Genomic DNA, 19,988 nt, shown 5'->3' on the forward strand with positions numbered 1-19,988 from the left:
TGGATGTTATATGGACTGAACGTCTTTTTCGACTCGGTCTGAGGTGTAGGAAACGAATTCTCGACTTTAGAATAGGTACCAGATGTGATAAAGTTGCAGGGCACCTAGGAGGAGCCGCCGCCGCCTCTTCATTGCATTGCGACTTGGAAGGCTGCGCACTAAGGAGATCAGCGGCGGTCGGCAGCGTCACGGATATAGCTCCCAAACATTCTCTCATGTTCTCGAAAGTATCAAGAGCAGGAATCATGTAGGCTTCTCCAAATGGGTTTGTAGCGACAATGTGGCCGTAGAGATGAGGGGCAGTTGAGTGGACGACCCATGCTCCTGAGTCACCTTCGCGTACTGATAGATGGTCATTAGCGTCGTATCTACTGAGGATGTTGCTTGTAACTTCTTACCTTCGCCATGACAGAGATCCAGCATGTATGCGTCTACAAAGCACTCGTTGTGAGAAAGCCACAACCTGGCAGGAAGACTAGAGAGCTCTCCGTCGCGAGGACCTTCTGTGGCACCTAGAAGCTGGACTGCTGCCGAGATGTCATCTGGGAAATGCGGCTTCTCGGCTATCAATATTGGTCGGTCTCGAAGATCTTGGGAGTCGTGAGCTGAAGCATATTGGATCCGAGTGACCACGTTCGGCAAAGGAGTAGCCACATCGAAGAGAGCCCAGTCGTGCGTCAACGTCGATCGACCGGCAGCAACACCTGGGAAGACTGGGGGAAGCAAGACGCGGCCAAGTACGTCATCGTCGGCGATCCATTCCAAAGGATTGAACCCATCCCGCTTCGTAGACGGTTCCGTACGCATGCCAGGTAGTACTGCGGTACACTCTTGAAGCAAATCTTCGACTGCGTGTCCAGCCGTCATGCCATGAAAGCCAGTCTCACCGCTGCCATAGGTGACCTTGAGAACACCTCCAAACGTGGCTTTCCGCGCGAGGGTTTGCGAAGGCTGCTGTAGATTTTTTCGCAATATGACCGGACTTCCGCAGTAGGTGCTGTGCCGAGCGAAGAAGGCTTTCTGACCGCAAGCATCGATCGTGAAGTCGTCGCTCGCTCGTCTTATAGATCTCGGTACTACTATTATGCCCAACTGAGGCACGTTTTCGCGGCTCGAGCGCCGGAGTTCGACTACGACCGGTAGCTCAAGGATTGCGTCGAGGGGTTGTTTTAAGTCCGGTGCACAAAAGATGATAATGTATAGCTTGGCCACGTCGATAGTCTTTCCAACCATTCTAAGCTCGAGTGCAATGTCCCTCGGACGGCTCGGATCTTTTGCAAATACATCTTCCTGGATCATTCCTTCGATGGCGTGCCGGACCCCACAGCCGTGTCGTCGCGCATCTTTATCGGGCACTATCTTGTAGATGAACAGGTCTGTTCCGGATATTTCGTAAGCTTCTGGTTGCGCTTGAGTTGACGCCTGTTCGAGTGTCAATGTTGAGTCAACCACATTGGTTGTCATGGACTGGTAGGCAGAATCAGCGACAGAAGGTGTAGCTCGTTTCCTTAATAGCTCGTCTGCTTGTTGTGAGCTATGTGTGGAGCGCAGACCACAATGTTTGTTGTTTCGGCCTGAGCTGATGCCCCCACGAGAGTTCAGTGCTTGTAACTCGTGATTCATTGTCTCCATACAAACGTTCGTGGAAGAACCAAGGATATCTGCTAAGACAGTATTGTCAACGCAAAGGAAGTTGCGACCTACTTCCGTTCGTGAAAAGAGTGGGCAGAGATGGGTTGCTGGAACGAGGTTCATGCCCAAGGCTCGTACCGGTGAAAAACGGCGTTCTCTTGGCATGAAATCAGCCGCGTTGATATGGTGGCTCCAGTCATGCCCCGGTCTGAAGAGAAGGCTTTGCAGTATATGCAGCCAAGGTGGTCCGTCCTGGTCTTTGTGATCCAGTCTCGAGAGTCAACGTGGCAAGGCATAAACACGTGATGAGGCTGAGACGGTCCTTCACTTACATACTCTTTAGTTTCAAGAGTTCACACCTTCCCGCATAATCATCTCTCAGAGCTGTAATGGCCGCAGAGTTCAAAATCTTGCCATGCTTGGCACAATTCCCTTTGGAGAATCTATCGGTGGGCGTGGAGGATGAGGTCTGTCGGGTGCTATTTGGTTGGCGGGATTGTGCTGATTGCACCAATAAGGGAGGCTGTATGGCGACGGGGTGTCCTTGGGTACGAAGAACTCAACTCGGTCACTACCTTCAATTCTATTTCGAGACTACCAAGTGGAGTACGCCTACTGATCTGAGCGAACGACGCTGGGCGCTGCGTGACCATTACGACTTACTCAGTATCGTTCGCCTCATCAAAGATCAGCCGAGTCGTAGAAGACGAGAGTTGATGGAAGCCTACTTTTCGACCTACGGGGACCCGCAGCCCGCTCTTGCGGATCAAAAGCGCGCGTTCGACCTTGCCATCACTGTGATCACGATGATCTCTTGCTCTGAGTGTAACCCACACTATCGGAATCCGATGCTCGCTCCAGTTCACTGGGATGACGGAACATCAGCGTGCGAGTTCGTCAGATCGAGGCTGCCCATTGGAACGGATCGCGGCGAACCTGGAAACATATCTCGAACAGCGTCCAAACTATCAGTCGGAGCACTCGACCGTATGGGCGTCACAGTATATGGAACAGACGATCTTCGAAAGCATCTGCTTTACGACGCTGAGGCAAAGACGGTCCATATCTTCCATTTTGTTAGCTTTCTAGAAGAGCAACTGCAGCAAACCTGTTCCAACCCAATAGTCAGCCAGTCAGTACACCTTCATTTGTTCTTAGCACCTAAGTAGTCTGACTGCAGTATAGCGAGATGATTCCTGAAAGGCTTGTTACAGAGACGCTCCTCACACTCAAACTCTTTCTATTTCCTTGGGACGATCCAGCTAGTCGTACGATAGCTGAGAGCCACAGCTTTGACCCGGCCTGTCTGGAGGTCAATCTATTCGACCATGCTGGAGGATATGCTGCGCAATACAATTACTGGGGCGCGCGCCTTCGGATCTTGGTTGGGGTGTTAGATGACCGAAAACAATGCCGATCGATGGCCGCGTGGCTCAAGCAACGGAGCCTGCTAGAGCTCGCGACACTGGCAACGCTTTTCCTAGGAGTAATTGCGATACTTGTTGCGATTTCATCTGTAGCTGTGGATGCGTGGAAGGTTCAAGGCAAAGATAGCTGATTGACGCTTGTAATCACGATTGCGTAATTGTAATGAAGAAGGGCCACTAGGCACCAACGCCAGGAGCCGATAGCGAAAAGGACGAGATAGTCCATGGAAGCGTTGCAACATATGCGACAGCGAAGGTATGACGTCGTCGCGTTGGTGATTGCAGTGATGTTGCCTTTACGCAGTCGCGATACAAGCCCGCGCGAGCGCGGACCAGCGTGTCGCGCACGCAAATGCCGAGGTCCAACAATGATCGCCGCACCAACGCCACGATTTCGCACCCTTGCCACCCACGCGATTCTAGGCCCTCTGCACCGCCACACCCGCCATTTATCATCCCATCTACCCTCTTCCATCCCATTCTCTCCCCATCACATCCACACCCACCCGTCCCATCCATCTCTACCAACAGGCGGCAAGACACGGCACAATCAGGCATCAGGACACGTAACACGTTGCACCAAACGCGCTAACACGCTGTCACATGGCCTGGCCTGGCGCCCAATCAGGTAGCGACAACGACAGTTGTTGGGTTGTTGGGCGATGAGGAGAGGCGGGTGGGAGTCATACTTTCGCTCGACGTGGCTGCTGTGGCTAAATTTTGCCTCAGCGGAATGTTACCCAAATTTGAAGCTGAAGCCTGTGTTGAGGCGATGTGACTAAGAAGGCGAATGTCCGTTCGGAGTCCGTCGGATCACGACATCGGGAAGGCAACAACTATAATCATAACGCCCCAAGGAAGCATAAGCCGGAAGCCATGGAAGACAAAAATGACGTGATGCTACACAGTGCATACTCTAGCTCTTGCGATGCACCTCGTACTCGGATATCACACCCGCAACGGCATGAATAGCGGCACGGTTGCCTGGGCATATGCGAACGTCTGTCTAGGCAGCTAGTGCACGCGCCCTTTCGCCGTAAGACATCGCGGGTAAGGCAATCCTGCTAGGCACCAAGGGCGTTGCGAACGAGGCTAAGGTATGCATTGTTTTCGGGGGCCAAAAGCCAAACTCAACCTCATACCGCGGCAGACGAGAAGATCACGAAAAGTGCAGGAAGGAGCGAGACTGTCGAGTGTCTATCTTTTAAATTACAGTACAATAGTTTAGAGTGGCATATTCCATCTATAGATTTGAGCGAGGTATCATCTGTCCGTATCCCCCCTTCCTTCCCCTATCCAACCCATTCCATCGCAGTCTTTGGTATCATAGCTATCGTGGGTGAACATGTGCCAGCCATGCGTAGAGTGCGTAAGTAGTTAAGAGATATTACAGTTTAGGGGTGTTACAAGGAAAGCAAAAACGCTCAAGTGATATGTACAGTGAGCGACAGTGAAGTTATGGAACAGAGAATGAGGCTAAGCGGAAGAACGCCGGGGAAATGCATCGAGTGACAGAAACAAAAGGATCCCATCATCATCTATGACTCTGTTGAAGAGCCATGACTGCCTGCTCGAGCTGCCGTAACCTCGAGTCCTTCTCTTCATTCTCCTGTCGGAGACGCTTGATCTCAGAGCGCATCTCATCATTGCCACGGTCCGAGAGGCCAGAGTCAGAGCCAAGACGCTTGCGCTTCAGACTCATCTCATCTTCCTCGCGGTAGTCCATGGTGCGGTTGTACGGTGACTCCGAGGTGCGTGACTCAGGAATGGGAGAACCCCCCTCCATCTCACGCCTGACCATGTCGCGGCGGATGATCAAGCCATGCATATCTGCAGACATTGATGTTCTGCGGTGAACACGACGGACATGCTCAGCGAGGTTCTCCTTCCGCGTGAAGCCGGCGCCTGAGCTGCGCTTGCAGTCGTGGAAGGGGCAGAAAAGGGACTTCTTGGTACCGCCGTGCATTTTGTGAACTTCGCGTTCGTGGCGAAGAAGGCCACCGCTGTAAGTGAAGCCTTGGAGCTTTTCGCAGCCCTTGACGTTGCACTTGTAAGGCCTGTCATGCTTGTCCATGTGTTTGCTGTAAACGTCAGTGTCTGTTCGTGTGAGTCTGGGAATACTATCACTCACCTCCATTCGCACTTTCGGTCAAAAGATGTACCACGGCACTCTTGATACTTGCACACCATCTTGCCGTCTTCGTTGCGCGGTGGTTCTTCGGCGCGTTTATAGCTGTGGTTCTTCCGTAGTGATCCGTCGTCATCGCCGTCTTGCGAGGAGTCTACAGAAAGTCCCCTGCTGTGGCTTCGGGGCGGGCTTGTAACGATGATTTGTCGTTCGCCAGCAGTTGGAGAGGTCATAGGTGATCGAGCGCTCATGCTGACCGGGGTAGGCATATCGGTGAGCGAGCTGATGGAAATGTTCCGCTTGTGCTCGTGCGGCACTTGCATGGAAGTAGGGTTTGGCGAAAGCTCAGTCATGATGTCTGGATATCCAAGGTTGAAATACTGAGGGTTGTAACTGTGTTGCTGGGCCTGAGGCTGGCGGCTTGGTTGATATATACCGGGAGACGCGAAGGCAGTTTGTGGCTGAGCAAAGAGATCGCTTCCCGCCGCTCCGGTGACTCTAACTCTCGGATCTTGAGTAGAAGTGATCAGATGACGCGGACTGTCTTGAGGTGGCAACGTATATGAGTGCCAAGGAATTTCGTGGTCGGAGCCCAGATGCGGAAAGGCCGTTAGAGGTGGCGCAGCAATGCCTTGATCTTGAGGCGAATAAAAATTAACGGGCGGAACTGCCTGGAAGTTTGGTGCGGATACGCCATAATAAGTATCTGGATTTGGATTTGTTAGTCGCAGCTGCGAACAAGTCCAGCCTGAAACCCAGGGTAGGCAGAGAAGTCGTGACTCAACTCAAACGGACACGGGACACTAGGCACTTACTTGGTCGCGGCTCTGGGTCCGCACCTTCTCCAGCCTGACTAACCCGCAGGACTGGAACTGGCAGCCTGTCCGCAAGACCATTCAAACTCAGATCGGGCTCCCAGGTTTCCGTGTTTCGTGCCTGGAATGGAGCATGGTCCACATGGACGTTTGTCGCAGGCGTCGCATGCTGCGGCTGCTCGCCAATCAGCTCTTGGCCAAAGCTGAGGTCTGCAATGCATTAGCACCAATCGGGATAACCACAAACCTTCTTCGTGTTTTCACGCTCGACCAATCGCAACCAGTCATCCACCTGAGCAGAAGCCTCATCGGGCGGAAAGAAATGTAACACATACAGTCTGACGATGCATCGGTATCCCACGAAAGATTGAGGTTGTGTAGCACGTTGTTGTACGGCACGCGGTCTTTGCCAGTTCCCTCGTAAAACATCCAGCAAACTCCCCACAGAACGGCTAGCGACGGTTTGATAGTCCATGGGAAGGTGCTGAGCGCTTGTGGCTTCTCAGCGAACTCTGTAAACCAGGCCAGGAGTTTGCGCTGCCTCTTGTCGTGATCGCCGCAGAGCAACTCCTCCAGAGCCTTGCGTGCCAAGGACTCGATTAGGTCTGTCTGTAGCCGCAGCAGTAGATGTTCATAGTTGGCAATGAAGTTCTCGTCAAGGATCAGTCCGAGGTCAAGCCCTTGGGCCAAGAGCCAGTCGTCACCATACTGCCGGCGACACCCCGCAAGCACGTTGATCGCTTCGTGTACTGCCACGAGGAGCTGGATAGTTTCGTTCATGGAACGAGCCTCCAAGATCGACGCGTTGTCGTGTTTGAGAAAGAGCCTGTCGCTGTCCGCGATAGACGAGAACGCGTTTCCCGCTACATGGAGTTTGCCGTCGACGTAGCGAAGCATACTAGGCCCGCAGGTTCAGTAGTTGAAACTAAACAAAAGCTTCCGTGAACGTACTGTTGCACCTCATTCCCTAGGTTTCGACTTGCGGGAGCAGCCGAAGCCGGCGTCTGCAGGTTGCGCGACGATCGAGTGAACGTCGCACCCTTCTGACTCTTGCAGATGCGATTGGCGACGCGACGCGACTGCCTCGCATCCTGGACGCTGATCCGTGATAGATTCTGGGCGACACTTCGGAGGCTCGGCGCGAGGCTGATGCCAAGAGGGCTCGCATCGATTGAGCCATGCTGCACACGCGGCTTGACACGACGACGAAGCTGTTTGACAAATTGGAGGATTCTAAAGGTGAGGATAATGCTCGTTTGCTTGTTGCGCTGCTGGATCGCCATTGCTAAGCGAGACGGGCGGTCCGAAGACGTAAGAAGAGACGACGTGTACTCAACCTTCGCCTCTCGCGTTCGCAGCTAGCATGTATATACTTGGAATCATCCAAGGGCGGAGCACATTGCAGAGTGCCTGCCGGTGAGCCTGCCTCGATGAGAGGAAACTGTCAAGCCACGCTGTACGGCCACACGCGGCATGATTGGCTGGCTCCCGGCTTGTTGAAGTGCTCAGCCACAACAGAATGCCGCTTGATAACCTGGGGCATCAACGCCAGACTCGACACCACTTCTCCCACCCTATCGTTTGGACAGCCTGGCAAAAGACAAGGTCACGCATTGAGTGAATAGCGTGGCGCAGCGGTTCTCCTACCTTACACGAACACTTTACGGGCAGGCCCCCGCAAATGTGCCGTGTTGCAGTCGTTTGACCGCCATCGTTTTGTCGTTGCCTTGAGAGACAGCCTGTATTCCCCCAGCACCGGTGTCGTCTTCATGCGGAACGTTCAGCGACCATCGGAAAGTATCGCTGACCGCTTGACGTCTGTGAATCCCTCGGGATCTGCGGCTAGGATGTAACGAGGTCCCCCCGCCGTGATGGTGTTGCGGCCTTCCGAAACAAGGTGGAACATAGATCCTGCATGACGTCTCATAGCTGGGGATGGTTGCGGCTGATCTTCGGTAAAGAGGACTCGAACGATAACGACGAAGCTTTTGGTGATTATGGACGTGATGTGGGAAAAAAGAAAACATGTAGGCATTGAAGTTGCGGTGGTTGGATGCTTCCGATACCATCTATCTCTCACGTGGAATGAGCGACCCTCTCCCCCCAACTTCAACTCGCCAACTCTCTTATCCGACTCAACGTACTCGGCCTCCCGGACAGCAGCATCCCAGGCCTATAACCCGGCGTCACACGAAACACCCCCACACCCCATTGCCGAATCGCAACATGTTCGCACCGAGTGTAGATCCGGATGCCAAATGCAGACCATGCATGCGAACTATCACGTGCGGCCTCGCGGCTTCCGAAAGCCCGTTTCCTCTCGGGCAATGCATGAACAAGTTTTGAATCTTTGGGCGGAGAGATGTGTACCGAAACCTGAGAGGCCTCAGGCGGTAAGGTTTGTCAAACACGAGCCGAGGTGTAGGAGGTATTTCAGTTCTCGCGACAATATTTCGCGTGATCATACACAGGTCCGTTACTCTCTCTGCGATCGTTGTGCAAGCTACTGTCTCTCGGAGCATACTGAATAATGAGCATCGATCGGCTCGATGCATAGGTGCTGTTTGTTGTTAGGACAGTGTCAGCAAGGCAAATAGTGGGGATTATTCGTAGACAACCTCCCAGCTGACACTACGCCTGGTACGTGAGACACAACGAGAGGTGAGAAGAGACTCCGGCTTTCGATTGTAGAGAAGCGTTATCATGCTCATGTCAATATATTGTACAGCAACCCCGCTGGCTATGCATTTTTGCCTTTCGTCCAGCTCTTTGTTATCTTCTTTTCCTCTTCCGCTCAACCTTGCACATCCTCAAACGCTCATGACCTTAGGCCCAGCAAGAAGCTGCCTCCACTTGAACCACCGCCATTGCCGCCAGAGTTACCGCCGGGTAGATAGCTGATGTTGGGGTTCCTCGCCAACATCTGCGCAATATCCTTCTGTGTCTCAATGCGCCTGATCAGCACCAAGCCGTCACCACTCTTGGCCACTGCCTTTGAAATTGTGTCGGCAGCCTCGGCTTCACCCTCTGCCCTGATGACGTTGGCCTGCCTCTCCTGCTCGGCCTTCTCGACAATGAAGCGCGCGCGCTCGGCCTCTTGTTGTGCGATCTGCTTCTCTTCGACGGCCTTGGTGAACTCTTTACCGAAAGTCATGTGGGTGATGGAGACGTCTTCGAGGGCAATGTTGAACTCGTTGGCACGCTTGAGCAGGTCGGTGCGAATGCGGTTCGAGACGGCCTCTCGCTGGGTGATGAGCTCGGCGGCATCGAACTGGGCGACGATGGCTTTTAGGACTTCGTTACCGATGGAGGGGAGGACACGCTCGTCGTAGTCGAGACCGAGGTTCTACTAGCGCGTTAGATGCAATTCCTCGAGCTGCCTGCTGCACGAGTGCGGAGGGGCATAGACATACCTGGTAGATCTTAGGCAGCTGCTTAACCTCTGGGCGATGCAGCACCCTCAGTGTGAGTGTGACCATCTGCAAGTCCTTGCTGCCCGTCGTAGTGCTGATGTTCCGCGGCCTCGTCCTTACATCGAAGACAATCGCCCGCTGCAGCCATGGTACCAGAAAGTGGGTGCCCTCGTTGACGACTTGTTCCTTGACTCCCGACAGACGATCGAAGATGACGGCGCGGGTTCCGCCCTTGACGTCGTAGAGGGAGCTCTGCACGACACTGGCGCCGATGGCGGCAGGAACGACCCAGCGGAAGAGGGAGGTGGGTATCGCAGCCATGGTTGGCGGTTTGTGCGGTTTGGTGTGGTGAGGCGGCGGCAGGCAAGATGCGGAGAATCGTGAGAAGTGGATGATGCTTCTACTGGAAATATGGTCCGAGCGTCTGCGGCGAACGATGCCCGTGATTGGCGCAAACACTACCACCACGGATGCACAACGAGCACATGCTGGCGGGTTGAGGCGTCTTCATTAGATAGTCCAGGCTGTTGCATTGTTGTCTTACCCGACCCTGGTACGCTTCCGTGCATGAGGAAAGTCACGGAAGAGGGGCTGTCAGATCAGGCAGGAGGCATTCGGTTGGTAAACAAAAAGACTCATATGCGTGTCGAAAAGGATGTATTCATCAACGCCGATGCTGATATGCATATGTGTGGCTTAAAGCCCGTCTACGTACTCCCCGCCTCATCCATGACCCCCTCCACCAGCTCATTCTCATCTGAGCGACAGCCACCGGTACAAGGTCGGCTCACTACTGCTCAATAAAGCCCTTGTGCTCCTTGTGCGCCTTGTACCAGTAGCTGTCCTCCTTCTTCGGCCGGAGCTCCTCTGACAGCTTGTCTAGGATGACCGCCAGAAGTTTCTGACGGCCATCCTCGTTCTCCGCGTCCCGGTTCCAGACGGCGATCTGTACAGCGTTCCAGCGAACGCTGTACGAGATCCCGCAGATGTCGTCGTTGAAGGCTGTTGAAGATTAGTCTTGAATACGTGTGAATTGTTGGAAAGAAATCAACTTACAGGCACGCTTCGTCTCGACGGCCCCCTGCAAAACGTCGCCAACCGCAAGCAGACACATCTCGTGCCAGAATTGCGCCGCCACGTCCTTGCTGACCTTGAAGTACCATGCGCCGCCGCGCGTATTCCGCGGGTCTTCCCAGACCGGCTTCACACCCAGGTGGAAGAGGTGTATCGAGTCTCGCAGCTTCAGGTTCTCCACCGGGATGTTGTTGAAGTGCTGGTAGAACTCCTTGACGGAGACGATCTGGTCTCCAAGCGGCTTGGGGCGGGTGAGGTACTCTTCTGAAGCCGCCTTGTCCTTGGGCGCGGCTTGCTGACCCTTCTCTGCCCAGAACATCCATTTGAAGCGGAACTCGGGTACTCGCACCGACTTGAAGATGTTGTTGAGCATGGCGGTGCCGCGCGCAGGCGAGGCCGTGGCCGACTGCTCTTCAGCCGATGCCTTCGGGAGGTCAGAGGTGCTGAGCACCGGGAAGCGACCAGCCATGGCGGGAGATGTGATGGGGATGCCGAGGTTGCTGCTGATGAGCTGGAGTTCCTTGATGTTGGAACGCGCGGTGAAGATGCGCTTGCTGTTTTCGATAGCGAGGTCGTTGGCGAGGTCCTCGGAGGTCTCCTTGGGCTGGACGTTGGGGACGACGAGGATGGTCTCACGGGCAATGGCTTTGTTGAGGGTGACGAGGATGCGATCAGCGGCGACCTTGGCCTCGTACGTCAGGGGCTCGTTGGGGTAGGGTACGCCGTGCTTGGTCGCGTAGATGAGGTCTTCAAGAAGAGAGACGGAGGTGGACTTGCGGGCAGCTGCTGCAGTCCTAAGCTTCTTGCGGGTCTCGTTGGCCGAGGCAAAGAAAGCTTCGCGCTCCTTGAGCTTGGCCTGGTCAGCGTTCTGAGCGGCAGAGGCCCTGAGCATGCCGATGATACGAATGGTCTCGTTCATGGTCATGGTGATGGATGTGAATGTGGTATAGGATAGAGTGATGTAGAGAGGAGAAATGACGACTGAGAGTCTCTGAATAGATATAGAAAGCTGGCGGATGGTGGTTTGTAGATTGTGAAGGCTTGTGAAGAACAGGAGTGTGATGGACGAGAGACAGTCAAGGACGAGCGATTGGAAAGTTTTTATGCTCTCCCAGCCTCCTCATTGCAAAGACAAACAATAGCAGAGAAATCTATTGTGGACTCGCTTGAATGACGGTGGTGAAGGTGAACGCGCAAGGTGAAGACGAGTGGACCAACCAGCGCTCGGCGTTGGGCTCGATGAAAACTGATCATGCTGGCACAATAGCAGAACGCGCAAGATGATAGCAGATGATCAATAGGGAAATATGCAATCATCTGATGCTGATGCTGGATCGGGGCAGATCGATCTTGATAAGATCCATGGATGGGTGCATGTGGGCAAGTCTGAGGTTGACTTTCGATCTGGTGGCAAGAAAGAGACGACGGGAACGGAGATGGATGAATTTGTAGAGATTGTAGCGACATGAGAGAATAAGTACATACCTAATGTCTGATATCCAGAAATCTCGCGCAAAGACAACTGAGCCTTGCACACGGTTGCCCAGGTGGTGAACACTGATGAAAGTCGGAAGCGGGGCAGCGACACACCGACTCTTGCAGACACCGTCACAAAAGCTATGAGAACAGGTAGAGAGAAGGATCACAGCAGCGAGACTGTAAAGATTGACGAGAAGGGGTGAGGTCGGATATGTACGAGGCCAGCTGGAGCTTTAAGAGGCTTAACCCCTCGGACAGCACAAGTCAGCCATGCAGGCGCCCGCTCTAACTACGTTTCAAGACGCCGTTTCACGACCCCTGCTGACACCAACGAGTCGCTTCTGCCTCAGGCCAATCTGCAGCCGCACGCCTTGGACTGTGGAGCATCTGACGGGATATCCCATTGTTATAGATGTACTTGAACATGTCATGTGTGCATATCTGGTTGGCATTGGCTGTCGGCGCCAAATGCTGGAGAGGGCGGTGACGTAGCCAAGGGTCTTCTCCGGCTCGCTACCCTGGCGCGAGATCTGCACCCGTCTGCGCGAAACTTTGAATCTTGCCCAACTTTTTCCCCAGACTTTTGTAACCCACTTCCAAACGCGTAGACGTCCTTAACCGTCTCTCCTAAGATTACCCATATCGAACACCACCAAGGAATTATGTCGCCATACGTCCACGAAGCCGTCGCGCACCGCAGCAAGCGCGTGCGCTTCTCCAACGAGCCTGAATCCTCGCCGCCCTCGATATCCTCCGACTCCGCCCTCGCGTCGACAAACGCTGCAGACGATTCTACCACGAATGCAAGCGACTTTGGCACCTCGGATAGCGACAGCGAATTGTCCGAATCGAGCGAAGAACCCAGCAGCGACGAGAGCTCAAGCGAGGAGGAAGACGACGATGGCGAGGACACAGAGATGGAGCTCGAGGAGCCACAATCACAAGACGGCGTCGTAAACCTCCGCGCCAACAGAGGCACGAAGCCTATCATGAGGCTAGGCGATGAGGATCTAGGACCAGACATTCGCGGCTTCCTCAAGGACTTTCTGCCGCAGTTGAAGGCTGCGAACGAGGAATTGGAGGCGCAGAAGAAGGCCGGGACGCTGAAGAGCCTGGAAACTGTAGAGGGACAGGACGAGGGCGAGCCGTATATTGAGATGGTGAGTATTGAATCTTGAGGGTATCGTAGGGCGCTGCTGACAGTGTCTAGGACCTCGGACTAGGTGTTCTCGAAGAAAAAGACCCGAACGCGGACAGCGACAAGGACAGCGCGAGCGATGCGGAAGACAGCGATAAGGAAAAGGATGTGTTGGGCAAGCTGATGGGGCGCGAGAAGAGAGATCCTGCGAGCATCGAGGTCGTGCAAAACACAACAGAGTCAACATGAGATGCTGGCCAAGACGATTGCCGTCATTACGGGCGCCTTCAGAAACGGACTGAGCTACGGATACGACAGTGTTTGCGCGCGATCCGCATGCTCATACTGAGGCCTTCACCTATCCAGTCACTGGTTCGCCTGTCAAAGGCCTGATGTGTGAAGAGCGAACGAGATTCGGTATAACCCCTCACCTGTGGCTCTGTGCGGAAGCTAATGTAGCATAAGGATCACGCAACCTTCCGGTATGCTCTTCAATGTACAATGTAGACATTGCAGATATGGGACCTAGGCTCGGAGTTGAACGACTGGATATCAATATCACGCATACACAATCACATACTGCAAGCACGCAATGCTTCGTCCTGTGAAGAACCCACGATGCATTGGTGGCTATAAGTAGCCGCCCCAGCACTTACACTTACTCTTCCTTAGACCTCACAGACAACGCATACACACACTACCATTTACAGCATCATTCGACTATATCGACAACAAACTTGATCAACATTCCAGCTCCACGAGACACGACTACGCTCAACGGCCGCAATTGTATCCCTGTCCTTACACAATTGGAAACCCAAGCCTCTCTTACATAAGTATACATCATGAGCGGATTACCAGGCAAGGGCAGGGGCTCTGGAGGAGACGATAGGGAGGAGAACAAGAGGCGTGGGGCACAAGATAAGAATAAGGCACCAGCAAAACCTCGGCCGAAGCGGACCGTAGAGCAGAAAGCAGCCATCAACCAAAAAAGGCGACAACAGAGATCAGACAACGCTGAACAGGCGAAACATAACCTAGAACTGGGGGCTGACCTGCGTAAGGAAAAGGACGAGAGAAATGCCAAGGAACGCATTTACTATGCGCAGAAGAGGATAGTCGATCAAGAAGGGGCGAAACATGACCCAGATCTGAAGGCTAAGCTGCGTGAGAAAGCGAACCACCATGCTGCCTATCAGAGAAATTACAAAGAGCAGAGGGTGATTAAGGAGACGGCGCTATCTTCTGGGAGGCCGGAGACTCCAGCAAGTATAACGTGGGAGAAGCCAGAAACCCTACTATCATACGGCTCACCACAGCCCAAACTTCTGAACTCGAAGAAAATGGACATACAGTTTGAAGAATACGACCCACAAAACCCTGAAGGAAGTAACCTAAAAGTGCCTCAGGTCACGAAACCTCGCACAGAGAAACCTCGCACAGAGAAACCTCGCGAACCTCCGAACTCGAAGAGAATGGACATACAATTTGAAGAATACAACCCACAAAACCCTGAAGGAAGTAACCTAAAAGTGCCTCAGGTCACAAAACCTCGCACAGAGAAACCTCGCGAACCTCCGAACTCAAAGAGAATGGACATACAGTTTGAAGAATACAACCCACAAAACCCTGAAGGAAGTAACCTAAAAGTGCCTCGGGTCACGAAACCTCCCCCACAGAAATCTCGCCCACAGAACCCGAAAAGAAGTGACACAAAAGTGCCTCGAGTCCTGGAACCTCGCCCGCCGCTGTCCTCAACTTATGGATATGACGATCCGCAGACTGGATATGCCATGCAGCCGCCCACAAATGTCGGACGCGGCGAACAACGGCCATCGTTTGCCGCTGTTGACCCGGCAAACCAACGACTTTTGGCGTCCCTCGATGCGAGAGGAGATCAGGCACGTACTGGGTGGAGACCGGGACCTGCGCCTGCCAATCTACCCTCTCTTGATCAGCGTAGAGAGAATACCGGTCGGCGATCGAGACCCACAGGTTCGGACCCGAATCCAGCTGTCACCCTTTCTATGGGGAATCTATCGATGACCACACGCCCCTCAACGACTGTTTCGCACAGGGGGTCGCGTAACAGTCCACCAGATAATTCTGATGATCGTGCAACGCGGAGACCGCCAAACTTCAGGCAAAGGTATACCGATGAGCAAACCAAAGATAATATGAGTATGGGGAAGTTTCTTGAATGAGGGGAATCTTGATAGAGAATGGGTGGAGTAAATTGGGCCTGAATACTGAGAGTATATTATTGTCCATATGTCGGATTGACAGGGTGGTTGCATTTCATGGTTAAAGAGCTGGCTCTAAACTTCGAAGATCGAGCAGATGTGCTGAGATACTTGTTACATTGGCTTTTTCCTTAATTGACACTTACGGTATGCTTATTGCTAATTCATTGGGCTCGAGGGGTGGGGTGGAGCCCCTCTATTGTGTATGTTACTGTATGGCTATCACGGCGTTGTTGGGCCTGAAAAGGCATTAAGTACAGTCATTAATGAAGAACGTTACTTCCTTTTGATTCTGATCATTCATGATGTACTGGAAGCGTGTGATCTCATTATCGAAAACATATCTGGCTCATCCGTGCTAACACCCGTTTCGCATCTTACCAAACCCTCACCCATGCATCGCCACCTCCTCACGAATGCCTCGCCAGTAATACGAATCCCTCCAACAATCCCCATCTAATGACCAACACCTCCCTTAGCCCACGTCGCATCAGCATTCTCATGAATCTTCGGCACCTCAATATACTCCCTCACCCCCTTCTTCCTCTGATAATCGCTATCAAACCGCTGATCCCTCTCCTTCAACCTCTTCTCAAAATCCGGCATCTGATCCGCCGCCGTATAACTCGTCATCAGCTGCGGGGGTCCAAGCGGCAACTTGTCACCACGGTCAGTCTGCCAGAGATGGTAGATCTTGCCGTATAGCTCGACAACTTCTTCCATCTCTTTGTTCTCGGCTATCTCCCATGCGGCTTCTGGTACGCCCGTTGGACGCGGCATGATTAGCATTCCGGACTTTACTTCGAAGACGTGGGAGTGCCAGAGCTTTTGCTCTTCGGCGTCGAGGGTTGAGTAGAGTTTGGGAGAGATCATGTACTCTGGGGTTGGTTTAGTATGAGGTCTTGCGGTTGAGGAAGTAGGATGCTTACCAATACCGATGATTCGCGCGCCTTTCTCGGGTGAGTCGTAGAGAATGCATTGGCGTACTTCATCGTTCAGGTGCGCGCAGTAGTGGTTTGCTTCGACTGCATCGCGCTTGGGGTCGTGAGCGTATGCGTGGAAGGCGTTGAGGTGAGCGCATATCCTCTTGACTGGCGCGAAGTTCTGTACAATTGGTTAGCGTAGTCACTATACGAGCAAAGTTATGCTTACCTGAGTCATACCAGCACCAGTTTCAAGTGTGTTGTTGTATGCACTCTCAGGCTCACCGGCCGTTTTGTTGTTCACTGGAAGCGAGTCCATGTTGTGTTGTGTTCTGGATGATGTCGTTTCTGAGTGTTGACTGATGGTGCTACTGGTAAGGCCTTGGAGATATGAACTCTTTCCTTGCTTTTAATCTCAGTTGCTTTTCGAATTCGCCGATGATAATCGCCGTTTAGGAAAAGTTATCGGCGTCTCAAATGGCGAAGTTTTGAGAATGCACATGGGACCATGAACGGAGGTTGACGTCATGATGACTTTTGATTGGGTAAAACACCGGACCCTGCACCCCGAGATCTCTTCTTGAGGAAGCAAAAGCTGACCGACGAAGACACCGCATCTTCAACTAGGTCGCTGTCGGCGTCTTCTCTAACATAATCATCTTATTGATTTTGGCAACCATAGGGAGGCCTGGATTTCTTTGGAGCAACACAACACTAAAAGCTGCTAAAGGCGGTCTTTCAAGGTCTAACGCGCACAACATGTAAATCTCAGTACACTGCATACAACTTCTGAATGTACGTTTCGGCTGCGGCGATGACTAAGCGTCTCTGATATCGCCTATACTCTAGACTGCGACGGTCTTGCCTATGTAACCGCAATACTGACTATCTCTGAGCGACTAAGGTGTAGTCGAACCTCTTCGCTTGAACCTGCACTCAACACCAGTCTGGACGTTGAAAGAAGCATTGTGTGTCTTCCACGGCTTGTCATGTGCCATCTCAAAGTCGAACCGATGCAGTACCTCGGTAGTTATCTTGTAAATCTGTGTCAAAGCGAGCTGTCTATTGTCAGTACTTTTCTCCTATGCGATCATGGTATACTCACAGGCCTTCCAACGCATGTCCTTGTTCCAGCACCCCAACCTAGGATTGTCTTGTCCATCGCCCGCGTACGATCTTCACTTTGCAGCCATCGCTCGGGGACGAAGTCCAGCGCATCTTTTCCAAATACGTTTTTGTCGTGCGAAACGATTGAAGGGTTCATTCCAACTGTGTAGCCTGCTGGGATGTATTTCCCACACAGAGTGATTCCTTCGCTTGGAGCATATCGAGGCATCGATACCGAGAATGGAGAGAATAATCTCAGGGCTTCCTTTACAGTCGCTACGAGGTATGGAAGAGAAGATACCTGACTGTACTGTACTGGTGATGAGAGGGTACCGTTCTCAAAGGCCGCATCGACTTCTGCGCGCGCCTTTTCCAGTTTCTCGGGGTTCTTCATCAAGAAGTAGAAAACGGAGCGCATTGCGATGGACGTGCTATCAGCTCCAGCCATACTAATAACAGTCAGCATGATACTCCACGGTAGCTGTTCTGTCAGTACACATACATTGCAACCCACATGTCCGAAGTGATCTCTCTGTGCGAGTAGTTTACTTTCTCTCCCTTTTCCTGCACAATCGCCAGAAGCTGAGAAAGTAAGTCGGGTCGCTTTCCCGTCACTTCAAGGGTTCTCTCGGTAGCTGTCTTCGTCTCTATGATTGCAGTCTTCTTGATATCCTCCACAGCCAGCACAGCCTTCAGTAAGCTCGGAATGCACACAGCGACCAAAAGCAGAAACGGTCGTATGTAGTACGGAGTGACTGTCAGAAGGGTAAGAAATGGCATTGCAAGATGGACCGAGTGGATGTAGTTGTTGTAATCGATGCTGTCCTTAAGGAAACCAAAGGCTTGACCGAAGAAGGCGACTCCGACGCTGTCAAACGAGTACCTTATTCACAAGTTAGACTGTGAAATCGGTGAAAGCTAATTTGTAACTTACATCTCGAGCCAAAGACCAAAGTCAAATGCTTCGTTGCTATCGGCGAAGCTACCCAACCGTTCAAGAAAGAGTTCCAAGGTCGCATCCAGATTCGGTTCGTTTTTCCGTATGCTGGAAAGGGAATAGACACCTCCAACAATCCTTCGATACGCTGCGTGCGCTTTCTCGTTGGTCTGCGTGAACAAATCCGGCTGGCTGTTTAGTCCTGATGGTCGCCATGGATTGTACCAATCCGTCTTTTGTAGGGCCTTTTGAACCGGGTAGATGTGTGGAATGGCCGTGGTGTCGGTCGTCACTACCTCATCGGGTGCGATTCGAATGATGGGGCCATATTTCTGGTGAAGAACGCGCTCGATAATCTCAATGTCGCCTTTGTGATGGTGCCACATAAGCCATGTTCGTGATACCGATGCCCAGAATGGTCCTGGAACCTTGGCTAGTGGATGGAGGGTTCGAGTATAGATGGTCCAGACGAGATAGTATGAGACGAAAGATGTAGAAAGGTAGATCAAGAGGACAGATCGAAGATGTGCACCCAGAAAAACATCATGTAGAAGCGTCATGTTGCATATCCCGACGTTGAAGGACAGAAACACCACGCGAACGATGGTGGAGGGTACAGACGGAATTATCTTCCATCGTCGCTCATCGGTAACTGCAGCACTCTGCAGCCAACCCTTTCAGGCCCCCGATAGCGAGCTACGACTCGAACAGGCCGTCCCAGCATACTGAAAGGAGAGACGATGCCGAAATGCGGGTCTCTCTACTGTGGGCACGCTGCAAGTGCCGGGGCGTACCGCAGACCCTCGCGTTCTGGCCATGGTGTGCGCTTGCACGAGTCGCCAAAAGCAAACTGGTGATGTTCTCAGCTTCGCCAGCTGAACAAAAGTCGCTAAGGAAACCCGCGAACTATTCGTTGTTCAATCTGATGTGTCCAGACTGTCCAGCATCGCTTTTTCTCATTGCCATGTGGCGGGGAGTCGGAAGGATGCTGCCGCGCTCGGAATGGCCGAATGGGGGTTGCTTTTGCAAGGGGGTCCACGGCAGCACCCTAATTGTAACACCCTGTTCATAGCAGGCTCAGCCGCCGTCCCGTGTCGCCTATCCCGCCTGCCGCCTCCAGAGTTTTGCATGACTTGTGATTTCTCTAACTTTGCTGTCGACTATCGACGCAGCTTACTCGTGTGTTTATCTACAGTCTCCTCACGCTGCCACGAAGCGAAGCGAAGCCAGCCCTCCACACGCCTATTGTCCCCCAACGCCGCCTCAATTACGCCGGAGATGCATAATCACAAGGCATGAGACTATAGTCTACAAATGCGCAAGTCCAAGAGCCGCTTCTTAGCTTGCAACAACGTCTCGACTATCAATTTGACGTTGTGTGGATATCTGGACTTCCGCGGGGAGCCAATAGGATCTGAAACCGCGATGATGGATGCACAACCTTGAACGCCTCTCCATCTTTTTTTTCCCATGGCGCCAGGAATACTATGGTCGTGAGGGCAACGCCGTGTAGTAGGCATTCGGGCCTTTGTACACTGGCGTAGCCACGCATCCTAAGAATTGATCGGATTACTCACTACGCGGCTTACTACATCTTCACAAAACAACTTCCGCATCGATATGTACTTCGGCGAGGACTCAATTCAGCTAGGGTTTTTGATCCCATTAACCG

General features: G+C 52.7%; 8 protein-coding genes across 8 annotated transcripts; 2 read left to right on the forward strand and 6 right to left on the reverse strand.

Annotated features, from left to right (window-relative positions):
- Nucleotides 1-243: 243 nt before the first annotated feature.
- On the reverse strand, nucleotides 244-1,623 carry J4E83_003021 (uncharacterized protein; the record flags this gene model as incomplete). Its single annotated transcript, XM_049329961.1, has 1 exon — nucleotides 244-1,623. One exon carries the CDS (start codon nucleotides 1,621-1,623, stop codon nucleotides 244-246), a length of 1,380 nt encoding a protein of 459 aa, XP_049190457.1.
- A 2,970-nt stretch (nucleotides 1,624-4,593) lies between these two features.
- Nucleotides 4,594-7,285, reverse strand: J4E83_003022 (uncharacterized protein; the record flags this gene model as incomplete). The annotated part of the gene is made up of 5 exons (XM_049329962.1): nucleotides 4,594-5,140; nucleotides 5,191-5,545; nucleotides 6,003-6,212; nucleotides 6,338-6,900; nucleotides 6,954-7,285. The coding sequence occupies 5 exons, from the start codon at nucleotides 7,283-7,285 to the stop codon at nucleotides 4,594-4,596; spliced, it is 2,007 nt and encodes a 668-aa protein (XP_049190458.1).
- Nucleotides 7,286-8,820: 1,535 nt separating this feature from the next.
- PHB1 (Prohibitin-1, subunit of the prohibitin complex (Phb1p-Phb2p)) lies at nucleotides 8,821-9,736 on the reverse strand (the record flags this gene model as incomplete). The annotated part of the gene is made up of 2 exons (XM_049329963.1): nucleotides 8,821-9,348; nucleotides 9,416-9,736. 2 exons carry the CDS (start codon nucleotides 9,734-9,736, stop codon nucleotides 8,821-8,823), a joined length of 849 nt encoding a protein of 282 aa, XP_049190459.1.
- A 469-nt stretch (nucleotides 9,737-10,205) lies between these two features.
- Nucleotides 10,206-11,414, reverse strand: J4E83_003024 (uncharacterized protein; the record flags this gene model as incomplete). The annotated part of the gene is made up of 2 exons (XM_049329964.1): nucleotides 10,206-10,417; nucleotides 10,472-11,414. The coding sequence occupies 2 exons, from the start codon at nucleotides 11,412-11,414 to the stop codon at nucleotides 10,206-10,208; spliced, it is 1,155 nt and encodes a 384-aa protein (XP_049190460.1).
- A 1,216-nt stretch (nucleotides 11,415-12,630) lies between these two features.
- J4E83_003025 (uncharacterized protein) lies at nucleotides 12,631-13,355 on the forward strand (the record flags this gene model as incomplete). Its single annotated transcript, XM_049329965.1, has 2 exons — nucleotides 12,631-13,128; nucleotides 13,179-13,355. The coding sequence occupies 2 exons, from the start codon at nucleotides 12,631-12,633 to the stop codon at nucleotides 13,353-13,355; spliced, it is 675 nt and encodes a 224-aa protein (XP_049190461.1).
- A 596-nt stretch (nucleotides 13,356-13,951) lies between these two features.
- On the forward strand, nucleotides 13,952-15,310 carry J4E83_003026 (uncharacterized protein; the record flags this gene model as incomplete). Its single annotated transcript, XM_049329966.1, has 1 exon — nucleotides 13,952-15,310. One exon carries the CDS (start codon nucleotides 13,952-13,954, stop codon nucleotides 15,308-15,310), a length of 1,359 nt encoding a protein of 452 aa, XP_049190462.1.
- Nucleotides 15,311-15,805: 495 nt separating this feature from the next.
- J4E83_003027 (uncharacterized protein) lies at nucleotides 15,806-16,591 on the reverse strand (the record flags this gene model as incomplete). Its single annotated transcript, XM_049329967.1, has 3 exons — nucleotides 15,806-16,227; nucleotides 16,279-16,453; nucleotides 16,502-16,591. The coding sequence occupies 3 exons, from the start codon at nucleotides 16,589-16,591 to the stop codon at nucleotides 15,806-15,808; spliced, it is 687 nt and encodes a 228-aa protein (XP_049190463.1).
- Nucleotides 16,592-17,171: 580 nt separating this feature from the next.
- J4E83_003028 (uncharacterized protein) lies at nucleotides 17,172-18,876 on the reverse strand (the record flags this gene model as incomplete). Its single annotated transcript, XM_049329968.1, has 4 exons — nucleotides 17,172-17,330; nucleotides 17,378-17,828; nucleotides 17,882-18,262; nucleotides 18,314-18,876. 4 exons carry the CDS (start codon nucleotides 18,874-18,876, stop codon nucleotides 17,172-17,174), a joined length of 1,554 nt encoding a protein of 517 aa, XP_049190464.1.
- Between the last annotated feature and the right edge of the window lie 1,112 nt (nucleotides 18,877-19,988).

The sequence above is a fragment of the Alternaria metachromatica genome (assembly GCF_023757995.1).
Source record: "Alternaria metachromatica strain BMP 0045 chromosome Unknown scaffold_5, whole genome shotgun sequence".
NCBI lineage: Eukaryota > Fungi > Ascomycota > Dothideomycetes > Pleosporales > Pleosporaceae > Alternaria > Alternaria metachromatica.